Raw genomic sequence first — 26176 nt, forward strand, 5'->3', positions numbered from 1 at the left:
ACCCCTACTAAGCCAAGATGTTCAGTGCTATATGATGGCTCTTCCAAATCCATTTCATCCAAAGAGGCTGAAGATTTTGTGTATGTTTACAGTTGTGTTTTCTGTTGGAGCCAAGATGCACACTTGAGTCTCGTCACTCCAAGTTCTCTTTCTCATAAGGATGAGTAACTGATAATAGCTTAGTGTGTTCTAATTTTTTGGTAGTGTTGCCAGATAAAATACAGATTTCGAGTTAAATGTAAATTTCAGATAGACAGGGAAAGAATTTGCAGTAAAACTATGTCCAAAATGTTGCATGGGACAAAGTTGTACTAAAAATGAATTCATTGTTTATGTGAAATTCAAAAGTCAAATTCAGTTAAGCATTTGTTACTTTTCTTTACTAGATGGAGCCACCCTATTCTTTCAGGTGCTTTGAAATTTAAGAGACTGTAGAAATTCTTGTTCTAGGAATCTAGTGCAGAAACAGAGGAGCCACGATACCCGTACAAAGACAATCATTGGAAATATCCTCAGATATATTGGAACATATATGAATTTTCAACTAGAAAAAAAATGAAGGCATTTTAAAAAATGAAAACAGATTGCCTTCGTTTTTAGTTGCATGACGTATCTCTGGGAAGATTTTAATGAAAGAGATAACACTGGTTTCCTCCGGGAAAGAGGATTGGGTTGACAGGGGAAAGAGGTGGGAGGAGGACTCGCCACTGCATGTTCCATTTTGCACAATTTAATTTTGAACCATGAGAAGGTGTTGCTCGCTTAAAATATTATACTAAAATCATTTAAAAGGTAAAAAACTAAATCTTTAACAACCATGGAATACTATGAGAAAGACATTTAGTGAATTCTGGTCTTGGACATGGGGGCTGCATGACGGTTTTTTGATGGACGGGGGCTTTCCAGCACAAAGGATCATTAGTAAGGCTGGTCCTGCTGGATGTTGGTTGGAGCACAAGGACCACTCCCTTAGGAGTGATGTACATACAGCAGTCAAAGACACTGGATCTGCTGAGACAATCCTGATTTCAAATACTCAGTTCCATGTGGCCATAAATACCCAAGTGTTTACCAGACTAACAGTTCTGAATTTTGTTCAGAAAGTCTAGTCTCTGTTGAAGTAAGTCAAGAGCCAGGTAGGAAGCAGAGTGTGTTGAGGGACACAAAACTAGGTTGATGGATAAAGAAGTGAAAGGAAGGGACCGTCAAGTCCAACCTCGGTGCCGTGAATCAAAAAAAGTCTATAAACTGCGTAAAGAGGCACACGCCAATTGTGTTGCCACTGTGTGAGGTGGAAGGAACTTCCGGTTCTTGCCTACCTGCCAGAGCCCTCGTGGAATGTCTCCCCACCCCCACCCTACCCAGACCCACGTGCCCTCTGCCCCTCCCCCACTGCAGAATGTTTAAATTCAAACCTGTCCCTCCTTCACTTGGATCCTGAGCGTCTGCTGAAGCAGGTCACTCTCTGGGTCCTGGTCTTGACTTTTCTCATTGAGGCTACCAGGCAGCAGTAGTCCGTGCCCAAGCCTGCAGGATGGCTTCAGAAGGAGGTAAGCCTATAGGCTGGGGGTGTGTTCTCAGAGACCCTGCCATCCCTCACATCCTTCGGGTTCACACGTGACACTTCACTGTGGGCACATAGTTGGACTGAAGTAGAGGGAGAAGAGAGCACTGGACGCACAAGGACATTTCACCTGGGGAGACTGGGGAGCCTGAAGAAACCTGAGACTGCACTGGGGAGGAGGGGTCATTGGAGGTGGATCAAGAGGAATTGCCCTAGCTATGGAGAAAGGATGGCAGCAGGCAGGTTGATTCTTTCTAGAAGGGAGACAAGCCACTTTGAAACGTGTGTGTAAGGATGTGTGTGATGTCCTGGTGGTGACACAGGGAGGGTCATGAGGAAAGCCTAGACCTGTATTGTGTTCCTGAGGCACCTGAAGCTTGCCTCACCATATCTTTCTAAGGGATTTGAACAGGAGCATACTGTATCTAAGGGGATCGTGGGGAGAGATGGTCTTGGTGAGAAAACTATTCAGTGGGGCTGTGTGTGGCCACACCTGCAGTGAAGTGTCCTCTCCGAAAGCTAGGCAGGAGGTTACTCTAACTGCTGCAGCCCACACCTCGTCCACTCTTCCCAGCCCAGAGCTCACTTCTCAGTTCAGGCAACTGTTGCTTTGGATTCAACAGGGGATGGGCAACCGTGTAACTTCAGCCAAGAGAAGGCTCAGATTCCTGAGTTGCTCTGAATTGTTCTTCCTTTTGTGGAATCGCAGTACTTCAGACCTACTTCATCTCGTCCAGTATCTCATGGTGGACCCTCAGGCTGCCTTGAGAGGAAGAGTTTGTTCATATTTCACGTCACTCCTTCATGGACAGGGAACAGATGTGGAGTGGGGTTGTTTCGGGTGGATTGTCTGTGAAGGCTGCTTCCTCTTTTAAAGGGGGAAGGAGTGTAGCCCAAGGGCAGGAAGACGATCTTCTGTGTTATTATTAAACGTCCTATGACACCTGTTCTGATTAATTAGGTGCACCGTGGTGCGTACTTTGTTCTCCTGAACAGGGATGTGTTCCAGACAACTTGATCGCCATGGCACCTGGCTTATGCCTGCGTCTCAGATTGTCTTTCCATTATTGGGAGCTGGCAGGGGAAGGACCACAGGCGGTCTGTACTCCCACGACCAATGTAACATGACAATTCCCTGGCCCTTGTTTAATCCTCTGCAGCCATCACTGGCTGTGAAATGACAGAATCTAAGGGACACGCACCTACTTCTCAGACCCCCCCAACCCGCGCCGCCTCCTAGGAACAGAACTCCTGAGTGATGACAGTGACTCTGGGCACTGGGGAGGGGGTGGCAGGACCTGGCCCATGTTACGTGTCTGCTGTGGGTTGTTCTGAGATGCAGGTGCATTCTGGGCCAGTGTTATGGGTTTGTATCAAGATTCCATTAGAGAGATATTTTCCAGCATTTTGTTTTGTTTTGTGAGGCTAGGAAAGAAAGAGGGGATTTATACTGAGCATCAGGAAAAGGAGGACTGAGGAGGAGGTGGGGCCCTAATATTTTACACAATACCTGTCCACAAAGGGCCTTTGGGTGCCTAGAACTTACCTTGGAGAAGGTCCCTACCTTTCAGTACGCCGGCTGAGGGGCATTTCTCACAGAGCGGATGTCCACCCAGTTCCAGGTCTTGGGAGACAGCCTGTGAGGCTTAGGTGCCAGGGGGTGCCTCAGGGAGGCTCTCCAAGTCAGTGCTTGCTGAGGCGATTTCTTCTCGGCAGACAGGGGTCAGGGACCTTGGTGGATGGGCGCGGGGTCACCAGTGGAATAATTCTCAACTGGAGGTCAGGGCATGAAAATCACTTGAAGACATTTGCACGCTGCACAGTTTCCCTTGTCCAAGTGTCCCTCACCTGTGGAGATTTACACTCTGATGCCACAGAAAGCCTCAGTCCCACGTGCCCATTCTCCTCCTCCATTCACTCCTTTCCTTTGCCTCAACAGCATCTCCAGTGCTGGGAACGGATGTGACCATGAACCCCGGTGCCTCCTTGTCTGCTTTCACGGCAGTGCCCTTCCCTCCACCCATTCCTGGCGCCCAGCACCGGCCACCCTGGCAGCAGCACTTGCCATGTCCCATCACCCCAGCATTCCCTCCTGGAAGCAGCCTGCTGCTGCCAGCTTTCCCCAGGACGCCTTTGGTGGCTAATGGTGGCCGTGGCCCCAGTGCCCCTGGGGCTTGCAACCTCACTGTCCAAGTCAGGTCACAAGGGAGGCCAGTGGAGGCCCCCCAGACTCAGACCTTTGTCGTTACTCAGGGCCCCCTCGACTGGAGCGCTCCAGGGGCCCTCAGCAGGAGTGCTGCATGTCCTGCACCCGTATTCTTAGCAACCCCTGTGATGGAGACCGTTGTGACTGCTCCAGCTGTTGGAGTTAGTCAGGCTGGCAAGGGAGGCTGGACCGCAGGCTTTCCTCCTCAAGCTCCACCACCAGCTGCCCAGCTGGCCCCTATCATTCGCCCAGTGAACTCTGGGCCATGGCCACATGGCACTTCCAGGGAGGGCCGCCTGGCCACCAACCAGTCCAACGCCTCGCAGGATGGCTCCTCTAACCCCCAGAGCGTGTACAGTAACTTCCGACGTTGGCAGCACATCAAGCCCCTGGCCCGGAGACACTTTCGCCTGAGTCCTGATGCAGAAGCTTTCTCCTGCTTTCTCATGTGAGTGAACGCTCAGGGGGTCCTGAGCTTATCGGAGCTTTTAGATAAAGAGGAACTGGGGATGGACTCGCACGTTAGGTTTCTAGGGATACTGGAAGGAAGGTGTGAGGGCGATGTCCATGCTATGAGAAGGCACATTGTTGGTCACATGGGTGGGCCTGTCAGCCCATGACATCATGACTGAAATGTGCCCTATCTCAACTGGCCCCACCACCCTGTGAGTCTCGCCAGCTTGCTCTTCCATGATTCTCATGGTAATATGGACTGAAGACTTGCAGTCAGAGAGGGTCGTGGTGTAAGGTGAGGAGCCAAGGAGTGGATGCCGCACTCTCCTGTGGTGCCGTCTCCTTTCATACAGGACTTGAGTGTACATGGCCAGGGGAGGTCACTTCAGAGGAGGGGGAGGAGGGCGGGGCCCAGGAGAGCGCTTTATGCATGCCTCCACTTCGTTGTGGAGAATTCCACTAGGAACAGGGTGATGGTAGAGCTCTCCTAAGGGCGTGGGCTCTCTCCCACTAGAGTTGTGAGCCTGGCAGGCATTTCCATCCTAATCCTCCGGTCCCTCGTAAAAGGGGACAATTACACTTCACTCAGAGGACTGTGCAGAAGACTCCTTGGGCTAATCTATGAAGTGTTAGCAGATTGCTTGGCACATGCCACGCCTCATTGATGATGGTGATTTTTATTATGAAAATGCAGCCTTGAGGAGGAAAAGAGCTCCCCAAGGCACAAAGTCCCAGCTCTAGCCTGGGAGTGGATGGTCATCCTTGAGTGAGTGTGAGGCGGTGACAGCAGTGGCCGGGAAGGCTTGTCTTTGCCCTCCCAGACCCCCGCCTCTCACCCTCCTGTTGCTCAGTCATGCTGTGTTGAGTGATGTGTGGTCCACATTGGCGGGTGGGGTCAGGCAGGTGGGGCTGGGCTGGGCCTGGAGACTGACCCCGAGGGCTTACAGCCCAGTGCTTCGATCCCTGGCCCGCCTGAAGCCCACCATGACGCAGGAGGAGGGACTGTGGAGGGCCGTGCAGGAATGGCGGCGCAAAAGCAACTTTGACCGGATGATCTACTACAAGATGGCAGAAAAGTGAGTCAGCGTCCTGGGCCCAGGGGCTGCGTGGAGGGTGAGGCGAGTGGGTGAGGGCAGGATCTGGCCGTGGGGGTGCTCATCAGAGAGGACAGAGGAGAAGGGCTGTCACCCAGCACAGGGTCCCCGCAGCCGAGAGGCCCTACTGTCCTCCAGAATCCCCTCCCTCACCTTGAGAGTTTGAGACTTCTGTCCTTCCTCCACCAGGAGCTCTGCCTTCCCCTGATTTTGACCTACCCTTGCCTTGACATGAAGGTCTCAGGACGGGGCAGGGTGAAGCTGTGTGTCCAGTAGGGGTCCAACTCCGGCCATATGGGCTGGGCCGGGAAAAGAGCTCCACCCACCAGCCTGCTGCTTCCTTAGTGGTGGGTGGCTGGCGGCCACTGACATAGATTTGGGACCACCTCTCCATGAAAAGTGCCCTGAGTGGGTACCCTGGAATCCCTGAAGAGGCTGGGGAAGCCAGCTGTCGTCAGCCCAAGGGTCTCCGGCCCTTCCACTGTTTGCTCCATGGTAATCCCCTGGTTTAAGAAACAAAACCAAACAAATGAGCGCCTCTCAGAGGAAAGAAAGGCCTCTCCTCTAAGCTCAGCATCCACATCGTCCAGCCTCTCCTGGGCCCTGTCTCCAGGTCTATGTTCCAGGACTCTCAGTCCTAGCCCAGGGTCCTGGATTCGGGCAAGGACCCCTGTGGGGAACACATGCCTGTTCCAGCCTCTGGCTGTCAGCCCTTCATGTGGTTCTGGATGGGGACGGGGGGCATGAGGAGGGTGCCCCCTGGGTCAGCCATGTGTCCCGTTGACCTGGTTCAATTCAGCGACCTGGGTCTATGCTGTTGAATGCCCTCCAGTGCTGGTGAGGCAGGAAGGGTCCCAGATCTTGTTATCACTTCCAGGAGCAGCTCTCTGCTGTGGACAGCACCTCACAGGGCCTTGACGGCCCCAAGGCACATCCTCTCCCAATGCCTCATTCTTGGCTGCCTTTGTTGGGCTCCAGAACCCAGGCCTTTTTCTCAGGGTGGCCTGTGCCTCCGTCACCCCCCAGGTTCATGGAATTTGCGGCCGAGGAGGAGATGCAGATTCAGAATTTGCAGTGGATGCAGCGCGCGCAGGACCTGCCTCCTCCAGCCTCAACGAAGCTGGATCCTCGGGGGCCCCCAGCCCCGAAAGTGGGCCTTCAGCCAGGCACCCAGCTTCCCACTGGAGTTGAAGGCACAGGTAACAGGGGCCTAGGGTTGGCCACTGTCCCCATGTGGATCCTTTTCCTTCAAGACAGGGGCATTGGTCTTTCAACCAAAACAGCCACCGAGGCGGGGGGTGGGGGGGGGGGTGGGGTCTCAGCTGCCCTTTGTCACTACGGGGTATTGACTTGGTCAGTTTTGTAACTCCTCTCACACCTCCCTGTCAAAGGACCCCACACTAAGTCTGCCTAAGAAGTGGGCTTGAAGGGGAGACCCCTAGAAAATTGGAGGTTCCCCACTTCCTTACTTGTGACTCTCTTAGATGACCCCCTAACCTCCCCTCTCCAACTGTGCATGAAGCTTCAGATGGTCCTGACCCCTCCCACACCCACATCAATGTCCCCCAAACAATGCCCTCACCAACGTGCGCTCGGTGGTCAGGAGGTGGACCGGGAGTCCCTCACCTTCCTTCCCTTCCTCCTGCTCTGCCTCAGCCTGTGCTCCCAGGATGTCCGGCCCCAGGGCCCAGCCCTCGCACCCGAAGCCACACAGATCCCAGCGGACCCCGGAGCCCAAGACACCCAAGGAGATTCCCCCTGAGGCTGTGAGGGAGTATGTGGACATCATGGAGGCGCTGGTGGGGCCCGTCCACTCAGCCACAGGCGAGTCACATGCAGAATGTGGAGAGGATGGAAATGAGCTGAAGCAGGAAGAGGACGACACCTACTCGGACCCGGGTCTCTTGAGCTACATTGACGAGCTGTGTTCCCAGGAGGACTTTGTCACCATGGTAGGCTGGGCCTGGAGCCTGGGGTCTACAAGATGCCAGGGCATGGAACTCTCAGCCCCCAAGGTCTGGGTTCTGCTCAGGCCGATGGGACTTAAGCTCAGCTCCTTGTTCCTGAGCCTGGTGTTAGGGGAGGTTTACGCAGATGTATGTGTGTATATGTTTGTGTCTGTGTGTATGCCTTTGTGTGTCTGTGTATGTGCATCTGTATATGTGCTCTTTTGTGTGTGACTGTGTATGTGCATGTTTGTGTGAGTGTGTGTGTGCTGACCATCCCCGCTTTGTGGAGGAGAGTGGAGGTGGGTCTCTGCTTTTCACTTTCCCTCCTGGTCTTCTTGTGTCACAGGCCACTCCTGGCCAAGGATGCTCACAGCCTCTTCTTTCTGTCCGAGGTGGAGGCAGTCATTCACCCTCGATTCCTGGCAGAATTGCTTTCCCCAGACCCACAGCTGGATCTCTTGGCCCTTGCTGAGGAGCTGAAGCAGGAGGAAGGACTCACCCCTGAAGAAGTGAGCCAAGGGAGGGAGAGGGACACTCAGGGAGCCAGGGGACTCCAGGGGAGGGGGCACCCCAGGTGATCCAGGGGACAGGGGAAACCAGGTGGCCCAGGGGAGCCAGAGGAGGGAGGGATCGCAGGTAGAACAGGGGAGACAAGGGACACCCAGGAAGACCAGGGCACGGAGGGACCCCAATGAGCAGGGGAGAGGTAGGGCCCCAGAACAGGAGGCCCACATGGCTCTGTGCATCCCTTCCCTGCCTCGGAGGCCTGGCATGGGGAAGGGCCCTCTCTGGGGTGGGTGCAGTGCAGGGTGATAGGAAGGAGAGGATGGGGAGCCGGGAGTGGAGGGAAGGACACAAAGCTGGGAATAAGGTGCAGGAGGATGGCAGGGATGCCACCGTGTCTGTATTTGGAGTCTAGTCCTGGGGTCACCCGTCCCCTCCTCCCCGCCAGGGCCATTGTCCCACTGCCCAGTGCTCCTCCTCTCACACGTGCGTGTGGAGCCGTCACTGTCCTCCTCCCTCCTCCCAGCTGGTGCAGAAACGACTCCTGGCCTTGAAAGAGGACGAGGGTTGGCCGGCAGCCCCGAGCCACAGTGCACCGGGAACGGGCTCAAGTCCTTCTGAGTCCCACGCCGGCCAAGGTGCCCAGAGGCATGACCAAGACCGCCATCTAGGGGTCAGTGATGAAGCCTGCCCACCAGGGATTGATTTTGAGGCTCTTCATAGGCCCATCCGAACAGACACTGGCCTGTTCGGGCCCAAAGTCTTTGTTCCCTCTCGAGGAAGTCAGGAGGTCTCTCCATTCCGGGCCGGACGGCCCTCCCCTCCCCAGGGTCAAAGGCGCACTGGCCCTCTACTGGGACCCAGGGATGCGTCTGTTCTCAGAGAGGCCTCTCATGTTCGGGAGGCCCGAGGGCCCAGGGACACGTCCAGTGAGGACGAGGAGGAGCTCCCCAGCCTGGCCTTCCTCTTGGCCTCTCCGCAGAGCCTGCTGCCTTGCGGGCTGTCCCAGAGTCCTGCCCCTGCCTCAGGCCTGGCCTCCCCTGGAGGTTGGGGGGCCCAGAGTGCTCCCCAGGCCCCCTCCCCTCAGAGAAGAGGCCTCAGCCCAGCTCCACCAGCCGCTCCCAAGTCGAGGAAGCGGGCTCTGTGTGGGCGCCCAGCCGCTGCTGAGAAGCCGCCCATCCCCGGGGCTGGCCACGGGGTCTCTGTGAGGCCAGCCTTGGCTCTGGGGCTGGCTCGCCCCTCACAGCCGAGAAAGAGAAAGCGTGACCCGTTTGTCACAGGGAAGAGGAGGAAGGTGAAGAGGAAGCACTGCAGCCAGTAGGGAACAGCCGGGCCGGCCCTCCAGGGCGAGCCCCCCAGGGCGGCCCCCAGGGGAGCCTAGGGGCTCCTCCTCACCCCAGTGCTGATCCTGGAGGATGTGGGGGGAAGGGAGGGAGGGCAGGACCACCAGGGCGGAGAGGAGGAGTGGGATTGTGGGGGGTTAGGGAGGTGGGGGAGGTGGGTGTTGGCAGGACCTTTGGAGTGATGTATGTAAATTGTGAATAAAGATAGTTTTGGTGGGAAATGCTCTCAGGCCACTGTCATCTTGTTCGTGTGGAGCTGCTCCACAGAGAGCAATCCTGAGAGGAAGGAAGGGTGAGGGAGGTCACAGGAGCTATGGATCTACAGGTGGCCAAACCTTTCCTCCACATACACAAGGACTCCTCAGGCTGCCCCTGGGAACACAGCTCTCACTTTCCCCAGGGACCCCCTCATCATCCCCTTCTCTAAAGCCTGCTTGGCTAGGGGCCTTCTGGAGCATCTGTAGTGTCTTCTGCATCCCTGAACCGTCTGGGGAGGGAGAGCTGCTTTTGTGCCTCTCAGCCCTCTGGACACTAACCAGTTTCTAGGATGGAGCCTGGAGGCGGCCCTTGTCTTTATGGAGCTTCTCTCTGCCTCCCTGAAGTGGCCAGGCGATGGCGCTGGGGTGACCCTCCGCTCATCCAGGGTTTCCTGTGTGGGTGGCCTGACCAGAGAGGAAAAGTCTTGGCCATGGGGACAGGACTGTCTGCCTGGTCGTAGCGGGAGCGTTCTCTAGTCCCACTGGGATTATTGCAATGTGGAGAGTGGTTGAGGCAGCTACCTCTTAATCCTAATGAGGATGCAACAAGGGGAATGGGTGCGGGGAAATTCATGGGGCACCCGTTAAAGGTGTGTATAAGGGTAGTGACAGTTGGGCCCCTTTGTGGAACTTGTGGGATTTCTGTGCAGCAGCATCTCGTTCAACTGAGGGAGGAGGACCTATCTGGCTGTGGCTGTGGGGACTGGCCTTAGGGGCTTATGGGTGTGCAAAGACACCCCAGAACTACTGTCCCTTCCCTTTCCACCCATGGCTGGACATGTGTGTGTATTGGTATCAACACTGATTTGTATTCCCATATAGAACAGTTCTCACTAACAAACTATGACCGTGTTTCGCAAGAACAGCTTGCTCACAGGGAGAGCAGGGGTGGGGGAGAGGTGTCTGTGGCCCCAGATCTGGGTGGGAGCTGGGATCCATGCTGAGGAGTGTGGAGGCCTCAGTCACCGTCCTGTGGGTGCCGGCAGAGACTTTGAATCATCAGAGCAGGGGAAATGACCCGCTCATAAGTGTGAGACGAGCAAACAATGAGGGGCAGGGAGCAGACCCCTGCTATCTCCCCGAACTGCCCCCCCCCCAGTCTGCTTAGCATCTGTCACAGCCTGTGCTGGCCCACCTCTGAAGCCCCTTCCTCCTAAAGCACTCAGATGCTCTGATCTTTTGTAGACCTGCCCTGGGCCTCACCCTCCTTCCCTGCTGGCCAATGGCTCTTCTCCAGGTTCTGAGTTCTGATTCCTTCCCCAGGACCCAGGCAGGGGTTAGGACAACAGAGACTCCCTGAACATGACCCCTACACCATCAGCATGCAAAACTGGGGCCGCAGGCTTCCACAGGTGGCATGGCTCTCTGCTGGACCCTGCAAAGAGCTTGGAGAAGAAAGGGGCTCATGTCTCTCCACCTCCACTAATCTGTAGGTCAGGCTCACAGGTCCTCCTCTGTCCAGGTGGGCAGCACATATGTGCTCCCAGCCCTCCTTGACCCTTTGTGAAAGAAAGTTTTTGCAGCTCAGTAGTCTATTAGTCAAGGTGTCTCAGGGCTTGTTCCTTTTGAAGCCCTACAGGAGAATCTGTTTCCTTTCCCTTTCTGTCTTCTAGAGGCTGCTTGCATTCCTTGGAATTAGTCCTTTCTTCCATCTTCAAAGTGCATCACTTTAATCTCTGCTTCCCTCATCACATGGTCTCTCCAACTCTGACTCTTCCTGTGTCCCTCCTATACAAATCTTTGTGTTTATATATAGTCCACCCAGAAAATTTATGATAATCTCTTCATCTCAAGATTTTTTACTTAGTCACAGCTGCAAAGTCCTTTTTTCCATACAAGGTAACATTCACATATTTTCATAGGAGGGGTTAAACACGGACCTTTTTGGGGAACCGTAATTTACCCTACTAGAAGAAATCCACAAGAATACCTATCATCAGAATCCACATGAATAACAGACTATGACCAAGTGGAATTTATTCCAGGGATGCAAGCCTGGTTCAATGGTAAAAAATCATCAATGTAATCTACCATATTGAGTCTAAAGGAACACATACTGTCACACCAATTAATACAGAAAAGGCATTTAACGAAATTCAACACCCATTCATATTAAAAATGCTCAGAAAACTAGGAATAGAAGGTCACTACTTCAACCTAATAAAGAACATCTACAAAAAACCTACTTCTAACATCACATGAAATGGTGAAAGAATGAATGTTTTTCCCTGAGTTCAAAAAGAAGGTTAGAATGTCCACTCTCATCTCTTAGTTTTCAACTTAGTACTTTAGATTCTAGTTAGTGTAGTACAGCAAGAAAAGGAAAAAAGAGGCATACATATTAGAAAAGAAGAAATATAATTGTCATTATTTACAGATGACATAATTGTCTACATAGAAAATTCCAAGGAATGTATAAGAAAACTCATAATAAATTATAATAAATTGCTTTAGCAGGATCTCAGAATATAAGATCTATACATAAACATTAATACACACATTGATCATATTTCCATATACTAGTAACAAACTGAACGATTGAAAACCAAAATTTAAAACATAGTAAATAGGTTCCAGTTCAAGGTGGCAACATAGGAAGATCCTGAACCCACCTCCTCCCACAAACACACCAAATCTACAGCTACATATGGAAAAATTTCCTCTGAAAAAAACTAAAAGATGGTGGAGCAACCCCTTCACATCAGGAAAACCAGAGGGAAACCACATCAAAACAGGTAGGAAAGGCTGAGACACAATTTTTCCATAAACCCCATCCCTGGTGTGGAGACACACAATCAGGAAGGAGCTCAAAACCTGGAGCCTCTCCCTGAGAGGTGAAGGGTTTGGACCCCACACTGGGCACTCCAACTTTTAAGGCTGGCACCTGAGAGATAGACCCCCAAAACATCTGACTTTGAAGACCAACAAGGCACATCCCATGAGACCCACAGGGCTGTGGTGAACTGAGGAACAGCTCTTAAAGGTCCTGTGCACAGACTCACCTGCCCCAGGGCCAAGTGCAGAAGCAGCCCTTCGAAAAGCACTCTGACTTTTTGTGAAAGAGACTCACTTCCCAATTTTAAAGCATTAATCTGAGGAACAGGGGCCTGCTGGAATACTCCCCAGGGACAGAGGCTGGCGGGTGCCATCTTTCTGCTCTCTCTCTGCCTTGATAAAGCTGAACGGTGCCATCTTTTTTCCCCTTTTTCCTTTCCTGCAGGTGACAACTTTGTGCTCCAGCCAGCTGGCTCCTTCTTCCCTGCTCTTCCTCTGTCTTGCTATATATATATTTTTTTCTTCTTCTTCTTTTTCTTTTTTTCTTTTCCCTTTTCCCCTTTATTCAGATGGTGTCATCTTTGCACTCTTCCCACTGCCTCACTCCAGCCAGTAAGCATCATCTTCACACTTTCCTTCTGATGTGCTCCAGAGAGCCAGAATCTCCAAGACGGGAGATCCCATTTTTGTGGCCTCCACTCAGGGGATGCTCCTTGATCACCTGGCTCTGGAGGCCAGGAGGGATTTCTTTTCTGCATCCCATGGGACTGTAACAATTGGAGAGACAGTTCTTGGCAGGATACCACCCCCAGGATGTACCAGTACACATCAGACTGAGACACAGTCCCAGCCTTTACATGAAAAAAGCCTATTTGCTAGTAGGGACAAGACTTAAGAGCAGGCTTCAGGTTCAGCACACATCTAGAGGCTACGGATGTGCTCTCAAGGAAGGTAAGCTGGGGGTACCATCTTTCCACCCTCACTCTGCCTTACTACAGTTCACTGGTATCTCCCAGAATGGAGCTTGTACACTTATCTGAAGCCCTGTTTTCTTGTGACTGCTCCCCAGGGAATATCTTCAGATTGCTTGCTTCTGGGGCCCAGCAAGGCTTACACTTGCAATCTCACAGGACTGAATATATTTGCATTCTTTAAAAGCTGTTACCAAATTGTCTGGCTTCCTATCAACCTGAATCTAGGTGCTGACTGAGATCCTCTAGTTTGGGATGCTCACTGGTCTTGGCACACCCTCAACTGCTGGGAGGGTGTGCCAAGTCTATTAAAAATAAACTGCTTAGACAATCACAAAGGTTTGAGAGGCAACCAAGAGTAGACAGCGTTAAATGACAAGGTTCATCTGTCACACAGCTCTTCAAGACTGGGAGATGTGACTATTTCACTTAATGCATAGAAACCAACACAGAGAGTCAAGCAAAATGAAGAAAGAGAGGACTATAATCCAAAAAAAGAACAAGATAAAACCTCAGGAAAAAACTTAATGAAATGAACATAAGTAATTTACTTGATAAAGAGTTCAAAGTTATGGTCATAAAAGTGCTCACTGAACTCAGAAGGAAAATGGATGAAAACAGTGAGAACTTCAACAAAGAAATAGAAGATATAAGAAAGTTCCAAATAGAAGTCACAGAACTGGAGAACGCAATAACTGAACTTAGAAATACAGTAGATGAAGCACAAGAAAGAATAGGTGAACTCAAAGACAGGTCAGAGGAACTCATCCAATCAGAGAATAAGGAAGAAAAAAGAATGAAAATAATGAATATAGCTTAAGGGATTTATGGCACATCAAATGGAATAACATTCACCTTATAGGAACTCCAGAAGGAGAAGAGAAAAGGGCGCAGAAAACATTTGTAGAAATAATATCTGAAAACTTTTCCTAACCTGGGGAAAGAAACAGACATCCAGATACAGGAAGCCCAGAGAGCTCCAAAGCAGATCAACCTAAAGAGATCCATACCAAGAAATATTAAAATTAAAATGTCAGTTAAAGATAACAAGGGAATCTTAAAATCACCAAGAGAAATACAACTTGTTACATACAAAAGAACTTCCATAAGACTATCATCAGATTTTTTAGCAGATATGTTACAGCTCAGAATGGAGTGGCACAATATATTCAAAGTGCTGAAAGAAAAATCTTTCCAACCAAGAATACTTCACCCAGCAAATACTTCACCCAGTTATATTCAGAACTGAAGGAGAGATAAAAGAGTTTTCCAGATGAGTATACGTTAAAGGAGTTCATCACCACTAACTCAGCCTTACAAGAATTGTTAAAAGAACTTCTTTAAGCTGAAAAGAAAGGGCGCTAATTAGTAACAAGAAAACACATGAAAGTATAAATCTCACCAGTAAAGGTAAGTGTATATAGTAAAGGTAGTGGATTAATGAATTATAAAGCTGTATGAAGGTTAAAAGACAAAACTCGTAAAAAGACTTATAATTAAAATAATTAGTTAAGGGATATACAACATAAAAACATGTAAAATATGTCATCAAAAACATAAAATGTGAGGAGGGAGGAGTAAAAAATTTGACCTATAGAATGCATTCAAACTTAAGTTGTTATCAACTTAAAATAGACTGTTAAAAATATAAGTTGTTATATGTGAGCTTCATGGTAACCACCAAACAAAAACCTAGAGTAGATGCACAAAAGATAACAAGAAAGGAATCTAAACATACAACTAAAGAAAGTCATTAAGCCACTAAGGAAGAGAGCAAGAGAAGAAAGGAACAGAGAAATCACAAAATAGCCAGGAAACAATTAACAAGATGGCAATAAATACATACTTATCAATAATTATTTTAAATGTAAATGGACTAAAGGCTTCAATCAAAAGACATAGGGTGGCTGAATGGATTAAAAAAGAAGACCCATCTATATGTGGCCTATAAGAAACTCACTTCAGAGCTAAAGACACACACAGACTGAAATTGAAGGGATGGAAAAAGATATTCCATGCAAATGGAAACCAAAAGAAAGCTGGGGTAGCTATCTATAATTATATCAGAAAAAATAGACTTTAAAACAAAGACTGTAACAAGAGACAAAGAAGGACATTACATATGGATAAAAGGGTCAATCCAATAAGAGCATATAACATTTGTAAATATTTATGCATCCAACATAGGAGCACCTAAATAAATAAAGCAAATATTAATAGGCCTTAAAGGAGAAATAGCAATACCATAATAGTACGGGACTTGAGTATTGTACTTACATCAACAGATATATCATCCACACAGAAAATCAATAAAGAAAGATTGGCTTTAAATGACATGTTAGATCAGATGGATTTAACATATATATATAACATTCCATCCAAAAGCAACAGAATATACATTCTTCTCAAGTACACATGGAACATTCTCCAGGATAGATCATATGTAAAGCTAAAACCAAATCTTAACAAATTTAAGATTTAAATTATATCAAGCTCCTTTTCTGACTACAATGGTATGAAACTAGAAATTGATTACAAAAAGAAAACTGGAAAATTCACAAACATGTGGAGAGTAAACAACAAATTCCACAATACAGTAAAATGGTCATATAACATGATCCAGTGAGATTTATTCCTAGGATGCAAGGATGGTTCAATATCTGCAAATCAATCAATGTGATATACCTCATTAACAACTTGAAGAATGAAAATCATATGATCCTCTCAATAGATGCAGAAAGACTTTTGAGAAAACTCAACATCAATTTATTATAAAAACTCTCAATGAAGTGGGTATAGAGGGAACATACCTCAACATAATAAAGACCATATATGACAAGCCCACAAATAACATCATATTCAACAGTGAAAAGCTGAAAGCTTTTCCTCTAAGATCAGAAACAAGACAAAGACGACCACTAAAGTCCTAACCTGGGCAATTATGCAAGGAAAAGAAATCAAAGGCATCCAAACTGGGAAGAAAGAAGTAAAACTGTTACTATTTGCAGATGACATGACACAATATATAGAAAACCCTAAAGACTCCATCGAAAAACTGTCAGAACTAATAAATGAATTTAGTAAATTTGCAGGATATAAAATCATTATACAGAAGTATGTCACATTTCTACACACTAATAACAAACTAACCAAAAGAGAAGTTAAGAAAGCAATCCCATTTACAATTGTATCATAAAGAATAAAATAAGAATAAATTTAACCAAGGAAGTGAAAGACCTGTACACTGAAACTATAAAATATTGATGAAATAAATTGAAGAAGACACAAAGATACCCCATGCCCATGTATTGGAAGAATTGATATTATTAAAATGTCCATACTCCCCAAACAATCTACAGATTCAATAAAACTCAATCAAAATTCCAGTGACATTTTTCACAGAAACAGAACAAACAATTCTAAAATTTCTATGGAACCACAAAAGGCCCTGAAAATCTTGAGAAAGAAGAAGAAAGCTGGAAAATGCATGCTCCCTGATTTCAAACTATATTACAAAGCTATAATAATCAAAACAGTATGGTATTGGTATAAAGGGAGACACATATCAATGAAAAAGATAGAGAGCCCAGAAATAAACCCATTCATATATGGTCAATTAATTTACAACAAAGGAGCCAAGAGTATACAATAGATAAAGGACAGTCTCTTCAATAAATGGTGTTAGGAAAACTGGACAGCCACATACAAAAAATGAAACTGGACCAGTATCTTACACCATACACAAATTCAACTCAAAATGGATTAAAGACTTGAATGTAAGACCTGAAACCATACAAACTCCTAGAATAAAACATAGGCAGTAAGCTCCTTAACATCAATCTTGTCAATGATTTTTTTTTCTTTTTGGGATTTGACACCAAAAGCAAAGGCAACTAAAGCAAAAATAAACAAGTGGAAGTACATCAAACTAAATAGCTTCTGCACAGCAAAGGAAACCATCAATAGAGGAAAAGGCAACCTAGTGAATAGGAGAAAATATTTGCAAATCATCTATCCAATAAGGGGTTAATATCCAAAACATGTAAAGAATTCATACAACTCAAAAACAAACAAAAAAATTCCAATTAAAAAATAAGCAGAGGATCTGAAAAGACATTGTCCAAAGACGATATACGATTGGCTAACAGGTACACAAAAAGATGCTCAACATCATTAGTCATCAAGAAATTGCAAATCAAAACCACAGTGAGGTATCACCTTATACCTGTTAGAATGACTATTATCAAAAGCGAAGAAATAATAAGTGTTAGCAAGGATAGGGAGAAAAGGGAAACTTTGTGCACTGCTTGTGGGAATGTAAATTTATGTAGCCATTATGGAAAACAGCATGGAGTTTCCTCAAAAAGTAAAAATAGAACTACCACATAATTCAGCAATTCCACTTCTGGATATTTAGCCAAAGAAAATAAAAATGCTAACTTGAAAAGATATATGCAACCCTATGTTCATTGCAGCATTATTTACAATAGCTGAACTATGGAAACAACCAAAATGTCCAGTGATGAATAAATGGATAAAGAAAATGTGAGATATATATATATATATATATATATATATATATATATATATATATATAATGGAATATTATTCAGTCATAAAGAAGAATAAAATCTTGCCACTTGTGACAGCATGGATAGACCTTGAGGGTGTTATGCTAAGAAAAATAAGTCACACACAGAAAAACAAATACTGTATGATCTCACGTATATGGAATAATGAAAAACAAACAAAACAGACTCACAAATACAGGGAACAGTTTGGTGGTTGCTGGAAGTGGGCATGAGGAAGGTGGGCAAAAAGGCTGAAGGTAGTCAAAACATACAAACTTCCAGTTATAAAATAAATATTATAAATCATGTGGATGTAATGTAAAACACGGCAACTCTAGTTAAAAATACTGTACTGCATATTTGAAAGTTTCTAAGAGAATAGATCTTAAAAGTTCTTATCACAAGAAAAAAATTGTAACAATATATGATGGTGGATGTTAACTAGACTTATTGTGGTCGTAATTTTGCAACATATAGAAATATTGAATCATTATGTTGTCCACTTGAAACTAATATAATGTTGTATGTCAGTTATACCTCAGTTTAAGAAAAATAAAAAGTGCTACAAATAAATATAAATAAATAAATGTATACAATAATTGCCTTCAAAATGAGATGTTTAATATAAATGTTTAAAAAATGTAAATCTGTATAATGAAACCTACAAAACTCTGATGAAAACAATTAAACAAGTGGTAAAAAAAAAGTACAGAGGCATATTATTTTCATGGATTGGAAGACTCAATATGGTAAAATATTAATTCTTCCCAAATTGATCTGTAGGTTTAAATGCAATTCCTATCAACTCCCAACAGGTTTTTTTTTGTCACAATAGACAAGCTTATTCTAAAATTTATATCAAAAGTTAAAGGAAGAAAGATGGCAGCAAAATGATGGTCTAGGAAGTTTCAAACTCTCGTTTCCCTACAGAAACATTCAAAACAAAAACCAATCAGAAGCTTCTAAACCAACTCTGTAAGAGCTCTGGAAAATCATCAAAGGTTTCCACAACCAAGCAAATGCCCAATTGGAAAAAATCATCTCCAAAGAGATAGGAAAGTTTTGTGGCCATTTACCTACTCTTGTTCCACTCCTCCCAACATAGCAGTGGTCTTAGTCTTGAGCCAGCAGCAGCCTGGTTTCCAGTTCTCCAATTCCAACTGGTTGGAGCAGAGTAGACCTTATTTACAAATTATTGTGTACCACTGTTCCAACCTGTCAGGGGGAAACCTGAAAGCCTGAAGCAAGATGCTCTTGTCTGTTTTGCATAACACAGAACACAGAAAAATGGCAGGTGCTACTTGTAAAGCTACAAGGCAACTCTAAATGAACAGATGCCTGGGTCAAGAGATTCTGGGTGGAGGAATACAATAGACCATTTAAAGCCCAACGTAGAAGCTGGAAGTGAGACTATTTGGGAAATTAGGACTTTCAAAGCAGCCTGTATGCAGGGGAATTTAGAAAGCCACATGCAGGACCAGGCATGACATGCTCAGAATAGTCCTGAGAAGACCTCAAGCTTTCTCCTCAGGCTAATCCCTAGGCTCAGAGCAAGTCTAGCTAAGTGGTGAACAAGGACCCCAGCACAGAGCCAATCTGCCGTAATTGGTGGTGGCTGTTCCCTCTTTTTACTTGTTTTTATTTATTATTTCAGCTCCTAGACTTCAAGGAAATCTCCATCAAAAAAAAAGCTGGGGGACTGGAGTCAAGGTGGCAGAGTAGGAGGATGCAGAGTTGGCGTCTCCTCACAACTAGGACACCTACCAGGTGTTGGTGGGGGACCTCGGACACCTAAGAGGACAGGAGGAACCCCTGAGTGACCCAGTAGGACATGGGGGGAGGGAAGGGGAAGGAGAAGTGGAGGCCAGATGGGACTGGTGCCTCTGAGGGGCAGCTGGAGGAGGGGAGGGATTCCCATGCACAGAGGGGCCCATTCCCAACGAGGGGAACAACAGGGACAGGGAGAGACCCTCAGGGGATTGGAGGACCAGAAGGAAATGCGGCCTGCATTTCCCCCCACCCAGTGGGCCTCGGGGAGCCTGCAGATCCCAGGCCTGATGCTCCACACGACAAGGCCCCTTCTGGTCGCACTGAGCCTAGGCCCATCAACCCCCCCCCCCCACCCAGGGCCTTTTCTGGCCCTGCGGGTCCTGAGCTAGGCCCCACCCCCTGGCTAAGCCCCACCCATGCCTAAACCCTACCCCCCACAGCCAAGGCCTTTTCTGGCTTTATTTTATTTTTGCTGTTGGGTTTCTCTTTTACATTGTTGTTGTTGTTTCATTTATATTTTTATCTTTCTAATAAATTTTTTATTTTTCTAACTTTATTTTTTATTCTTTGTAATTGTTCTGCTCCTTTTTGTTTGTCCCCAGCCCCTTCCTTTTTTATTTTTCTTTTCTTTCTTTCTTTCTTTTTTTTTTACTGTTGTAGTTCTGTTTTTTTTTTTTTTTCAAAATTTATTTATTTATTTATTTATTTTTGACTGTGTTGGGTCTTCGTTGCTGCGTGTGAGCTTTCTTTAGTTGCAGTGAGCGGGGGCTACTCTTCCTTGCGGTGTGCAGGCTTCTCACTGTGGTGTCTTCTCTTGTTGCAGAGCATGGGCTCTAGGCACACAGGCTTCGGTATTTGTGGCACATGGGCTCAGTAATTGTGTTTTGCAGGCTCTAGAGCACAGGATCAGTAGTTGTGGCACACAGGCTTAGCTGCTCCACGGCATGTGGGATCTTCCCGGACCAGGGCTCGAACCTGTGTCCCCTACATTGACAGGTGGATTCTTAACCACTGTGACACCAGGGAAGTCCCTGTGGTTCTGTTTTACCTTGTTGCTCTTTCATTTATTTTTTATTTTTTTTGAATTTTATTTTATTTTTTGTACAGCAGGTTCTTATTAGTTATCTATTTTATACATATTAGTGTGTATATGTCAATCCAATCGCCCAATTCATCCCAGCACCATCACCCCCCTCCACATTTCCCCATTGGTGTCCATATATTTGGACCTTACATTGAGGTCATTAAACAATTTTGAGTTTATTTTTGTGTATGGTGTTAGGGAGTGTTCTAATTTCATTCTTTTACCTGTAGCTGTCCAGTTTTCCCAGCACCACTTATTGAAGAGAATGTCTTTTCTCCATTGTATATCCTTGCCTCCTTTGTCGTAGATTAGTTGACCATAGGTGCGTGGTTTTATCGCTGGGTTTCCTATCCTGTTCCATTGATCTATCTTTCTGTTTTTATGACAGTACAATATTGTCTTGTTTACTGTAGCTTAGTAGTATAGTCTGAAGTCAGGGAGTCTGATTCCTCCAGCTCCGTTTTTTTCCTGCAAGATTGCTTTGGCTATTTGGGGTCTTTTTTGTCTCCATATAAATTTTAAGATTTTTTGTTCTAGTTCTGTAAAAAATGCCATTGGTAATTTGATGGGGATTGCATTGAATCTGTAGATTGCTTTGTGTAGAATAGTCATTTTCACAATATTGATTCTTCCAATCCAAGAACATGGTATATCTCTCCACCTGATTGTGTCATCTTTGATTTCTTTCATCAGTGTTTTATAGTTTTCTGAGTACAGGTATTTTACCTCCTTAGGTAGGTTTATTCCTAGGTATTTTATTCTTTTTGTTACAATGGTAAATGGGAGTGTTTTCTTAATTTCTCTTTCTGATATTTTGTTGTTAGTGTATACGAATGCAAGAGATGTCTGTGCATTAATTTTGTACCCTGCAACTTTACCAAATTCATTGATGAGCTCTAGTAGTTTTCTGGTGGCATCTTTAGGATTCTCTATGTATAGTATCATATCATCTGCAAATAGTGACAGTATTACTTCTTTTCCAATTTGTATACCTTTTATTTCTTTTTCTTCTCTGATTGCCGTGGATAGGACTTCCAAAACTATGTTGAATAAGAGTGGTGAGAGTAGACATCCTTGTCTTGTTCCTGATCTTAGAGGAAATGCTTTCAGATGTTCACCATTGAGAATGATGTTTGCTGTGGGTTTGTCATATATGACCTTTATTGTGTTGAGGTAGGTTCCCTCTATGCCCACTTTCTGGAAAGTTTTTATCATAAATAGGTGTTAACTTTTGTCAAAAGCTTTTTCTGCCTCTATTGAGATGATCATATGGTTTTTATTCTTCAGTTTGTTAATATGGTGTATCACATGGATTTATTTGTGTATATTGAAGAATCCTTGCATCCCTGGAATAAATCCCACTTGATCATGGTGTATGATCCTTTTAATGTGTTGTTGGATTCTGTTTGCTACTATTTTGTTTAGCATTTTTGCATCTAGTTTCATCAGTGATATTGGCCTGTGGTTTTCTTTTTTTGTGACATCTTTGTCTGGTTTTGGTATCAGGGTGATTGTGGCCTTGTAGAATGAGTTTGGGAGTGTTCCTTCCTCTACAATTTTCCGGAAAAGTTTGAGAATGTTGGGTGTTAGCTCTTCTCTAAATGTTTGATAGACTTCACCTGTGGAGCCATCTGGTCCTGGACTTTTGTTTGTTGGAAGATTTTAAATCACAGTTTCAATTTCATTACTTGTGATTGGTCTGTTCATATTTTCTAATTCTTCCTGGTTCAGTCTTGGAAGGTTATACCTTTCTAAGAATGTGTCCATTTCTTCCAGGTTGTCCAATTTATTGACATAGCGCTGCTTGTTGTAGTCTCTTATGATGCTTTGTATTTCTGCAGTGTCCATTGTAACTTCTCCTTTTTCATTTCTAATTTTATTGATTTGAGTCCTCTCCCTTTTTTCTTGATGAGTGTGGCTAAAGGTTTATCAATTTTTTTTTATCTTCTCAAAGAACTGGCTTTTAGTTTTATTGAACTTTGCTATTGTTTTCTTTGTTTCTCTTTCATTTATTTCTGCTCTGATCTTTATGATTTCTTTCCTTCTACTAACTTTGGGTTTTGTTTGTTATTCATTCTCTTGTTCCTCTAGGTATAAGGTTAGATTGTTTATTTGAGATTTTTCTTGTTTCTTGAGGTAGGATTGTATTGCTATAAACTTCCCTCTTAGAACTGCTTTTGCTGCTTTCCATAGGTTTTGGGTCGTCGTGTTTTTGTTGTCATTTGTTTCTATGTATTTTTAAATTTCCTCTTTGATTTCTTCAGTGATCTCTTAGTTATTTAGTAGCACACTGTTTAGCCTCCATGTATTTGTGTTTTTTACAGTTTTTTTCCTGTAATTGATTTCCAATCTCATAGTGTTGTGGTCAGAAAAGATGCTTGATACAATTTCAATTTTCTTAAATTTACTGAAGCTTGATTTGTGACCCAAGATGTGATCTATCCTGGAGAATGTTCCATGTGCACTTGAGAAGAAAGTATTCTGCCACTTTTGGATGGTATGTTCTATAAATATCAGTTAACTCTATCTGGTCTATTGTGTCATTTGAAGCTTGTGTTTCCTTATTCATTTTCTGTTTGGATGATCTGTCCATTGGTGAAAGTGAGGTGTTAAAGTCCCCTACTATTATTGTGTTACTGTTGCTTTCCCCTTTCATGGTTGTTAGCGTTTGCCTTATGTATTGAGGTGCTCCTATGTTGGGTGCATAAACATTTGTAATTGTTATATCTTTTTCTTGGATTGATCCTTTGATCATTATGTAGTGTCCCTCCTTTTCTCTTGTAACAGTCTTTATTTTAAAGTCTATTTTACCTGATACAAGTATTGCTACTCCAGCTTGCTTTTGATTTCCATTTGCATGGAATACCTTTTTCCATCCTTTCACTTTTAGTCTGTATGTGTCCCTAGGTCTGAAGTGGGTCTCTTGTAGACCACATATATATGGGTCTTGTTTTTGGATCCATTCAGCCAGTCTATGTTTTTTGGTTGGGACATTTAATCCATTTACATTCAAGGTTATTATTGATACGTATGTTCCTATTACCATTTTCTTAATTATTTTGGGTTTGCTTTTGTGGGGCTTTTTCTTCTTTTGTGTTTCCCACCTAGAGAAGTTTCTTTACCATTTGTTGTAGAGCTGGTTTGGTTGTGCTGAATTCTCTTAGCTTTTGCTTGTCTGTAAAGCTTTTGATTTCTCCATTGAATCTGAATTATATCCTTGCTGGGTAGAATAATCTTGGTTGTAGGTTTTTCTCTTTCATCACTTTAAGTATATCCTGCCACTCCCTTCTGGCCTGCAGAGTTTATGCTGAAAAATCAGTTGATAACCTTATGGGGATTCCTGTGTATGTTATTTTTTGTTTTTCCCTTGTTGCTTTTAATATTTTTTCTTTGAATTTAATTTTTGTTAGTTTGATTAATATGTGTCTTGGTGTGTTTTTCCAAGGGTTTATCCTCTATGGGACTCTCTGTGCTTCCTGGACTTGGGTGACTATTTCCTTTCCCATGTTAGGGAAGTTTTCAACTATAATCTCTGCAATATTTTCTCAGACCCTTTCCTTTTCTCTTCTTCTTCTGGGACCAGTATAATTAGAATGTTGGTATGTTTAGTGTTGTCCCAGATGTCTCTGCGATTGTCTTCAATTCTTTTCATCCTTTTTACTTTATTCTGCTCCTCAGGAGTTATTTCCACCATTTTGTCTTCCAGATCACTTATTCGTTCTTCTGCCTCAGTTATTCTGTTACTGATTCCTTCTAGTGTATTTTTCATTTCAGTTATTGTGTTGTTCATCTCTGTTTGTTTGTTCTTTAGTTCTTCTAGATCTTTGTTAAACATTTCTTGTATCTTCTCAATCCATACCTCTCCACGATTCTGGATCATCTTTACTATCATTACTCTGAATCCTTTTTCAGGTAGATTGCCTATTTCCTCTTCATTTACTTGGTCTTGTAAGTTTTTACCTTGCTCCTTCATCTGTGACATATTTTTTTGCTGTCACTTTTTTTTTTTTTTAATGAGTGGGATTTTGTTCCTCTGTTATTGATTGTTTGGCCTGAGGCTTCCAACACTGGAGTTTGTAAGCTGTTGGGTAGAGCTGGGTCTTGGTGCTGAGATGAGGACCTCTGTGAGACCGCACTCTGGTGAATATTCCACGGGGTCTGAGCTTCTCTGTTAGTCCAGTGGTTTGGACTCAGAGCTCCCACTGCAGGAGCTTTGGCCCGATCCCCGGCTCATGAACAAAGATCCCACCTTTGTGGTTCTTTTGTGAATAAGGACACTCCAAACCTAAAAGGTCATTATTTTCTGCTGGGTTCTGCCTCCACTGGGTTCCACCTCTGCTGGGTTCTGCTGGAGCAAACTATCTTTTAATAGTTTTGGTGAATTTAGCATATGACTTCAATTTTGGTGAATTTAGCATATGACTTCAATTCCTCTCCATTCCCCAAACACAGACTCACTCCCTCTGCTCATCTCTAGAGAAGTCTGCAGACCTTTTGTGCTGCCCATCAGGTCTGGCCCCACCCCCTGTCCCTTTGGACTCACCACACCACACATGGGCCCATGCTCCAGGAACCTAGGGTGGCATGCTCTCTGCTCCTTTTGTTTTAATTTGCATCAGATGTCAGAGGATGGTGCTTTTGGTTGCCCTACAGCTCTCTTGGGGGGTGCTTCCTTGTCTAATTTCATTTAATCTTTACAGTAAGCCCACAAGTTTAGAAATCACTTGATTGCAAGTGACCACAATCTCATGCACACTATCTGAAGCCAAAAGCAGAGGGGTTTCCTAGGAGAGAAAGTGACAGAGATAGCCTCCCCATGCTTGGAGTAGCAGAATGATGTCTCAGACCTAAAGGTACCCTCTCTGTACCTTCAGAGCTGCCTGAAGCACCATCTCTACTTCTCGGAACAGCTGTCACATCCTCCTGGTTCCACATGTTCCCTTTACTTGCTCATGACCCCCGCAGGACAGTCCCTAAAATGCAACCTTCACTCCAGGAGTTCCCTAACCTTCTGGTTCTGACCATCTCGGTCCTGGTATCTCTGGTTCTTGATTTTGGTGTCTCTAATGTGTTCAGCCTAAATAAGGTCACACTTCCTCTGAATACATGTGCCCTGATCAAGTCATCTGTGTCTGGAGTAGAGGGAGAAGTGTTTCATGTTAAGAATAGGGAATGTGTTAGTGACAGCTGAATTTTCTAAGGAATGAGAAACACCAAGATGTAAGTGTGTAGGAGGAAAATATAAGTTCTGTTCAGCCAGTGAGGTAGATAGTGCATTTATTCTTACTTTATAGGTACAGAAACAGACTTAGAAGGTTCAGTAGCCAACCCAAAGCCACTACACAATGGGTTAGCCTTCATAGAGACCAAGAATGTATGTGTATACGTGTGATTTAGGGAAATGGAGATTTAGGTGTGTTTAGTGTACAATACATATATATGATATATATCTATATATGTATTCTATCTCTAAGGCTTTCTTTGGTCTACCTGGATATGCAGATAGGCAGAAGGGCTCAGGGGCTACAGAGAACTGAGTGCTCCACGCAAGTACAGGGAGAGAATACCATGGATATGTTTCTTCTTGAAGGGAAAGTATGTTCAATGCATTTGACATTGGCAGATTGCATGTGGT

General features: G+C 45.1%; 2 protein-coding genes across 2 annotated transcripts in view; both read left to right on the forward strand.

Moving 5' to 3' along the window:
* Positions 1-1534: 1534 nt before the first annotated feature.
* LOC133097377 (NUT family member 2G-like) lies at positions 1535-9091 on the forward strand. The gene is made up of 7 exons (XM_061199234.1): positions 1535-1550; positions 3504-4218; positions 5171-5299; positions 6344-6516; positions 6974-7269; positions 7659-7775; positions 8297-9091. Exons 1-7 carry the CDS (start codon positions 1535-1537, stop codon positions 9089-9091), a joined length of 2241 nt encoding a protein of 746 aa, XP_061055217.1.
* Positions 9092-10307: 1216 nt separating this feature from the next.
* LOC133097379 (putative serine protease 47) overlaps positions 10308-26176 on the forward strand; it is a 53271-nt gene continuing 37402 nt past the window's right edge. Inside the window, exon 1 of the mRNA XM_061199237.1 lies at positions 10308-10398. Within this exon, the coding sequence (XP_061055220.1) occupies positions 10308-10398 (91 nt within the window). The remainder of the gene's footprint in view (positions 10399-26176) is intronic.

The sequence above is a fragment of the Eubalaena glacialis genome, chromosome 9, assembly GCF_028564815.1.
Source record: "Eubalaena glacialis isolate mEubGla1 chromosome 9, mEubGla1.1.hap2.+ XY, whole genome shotgun sequence".
NCBI lineage: Eukaryota > Metazoa > Chordata > Mammalia > Artiodactyla > Balaenidae > Eubalaena > Eubalaena glacialis.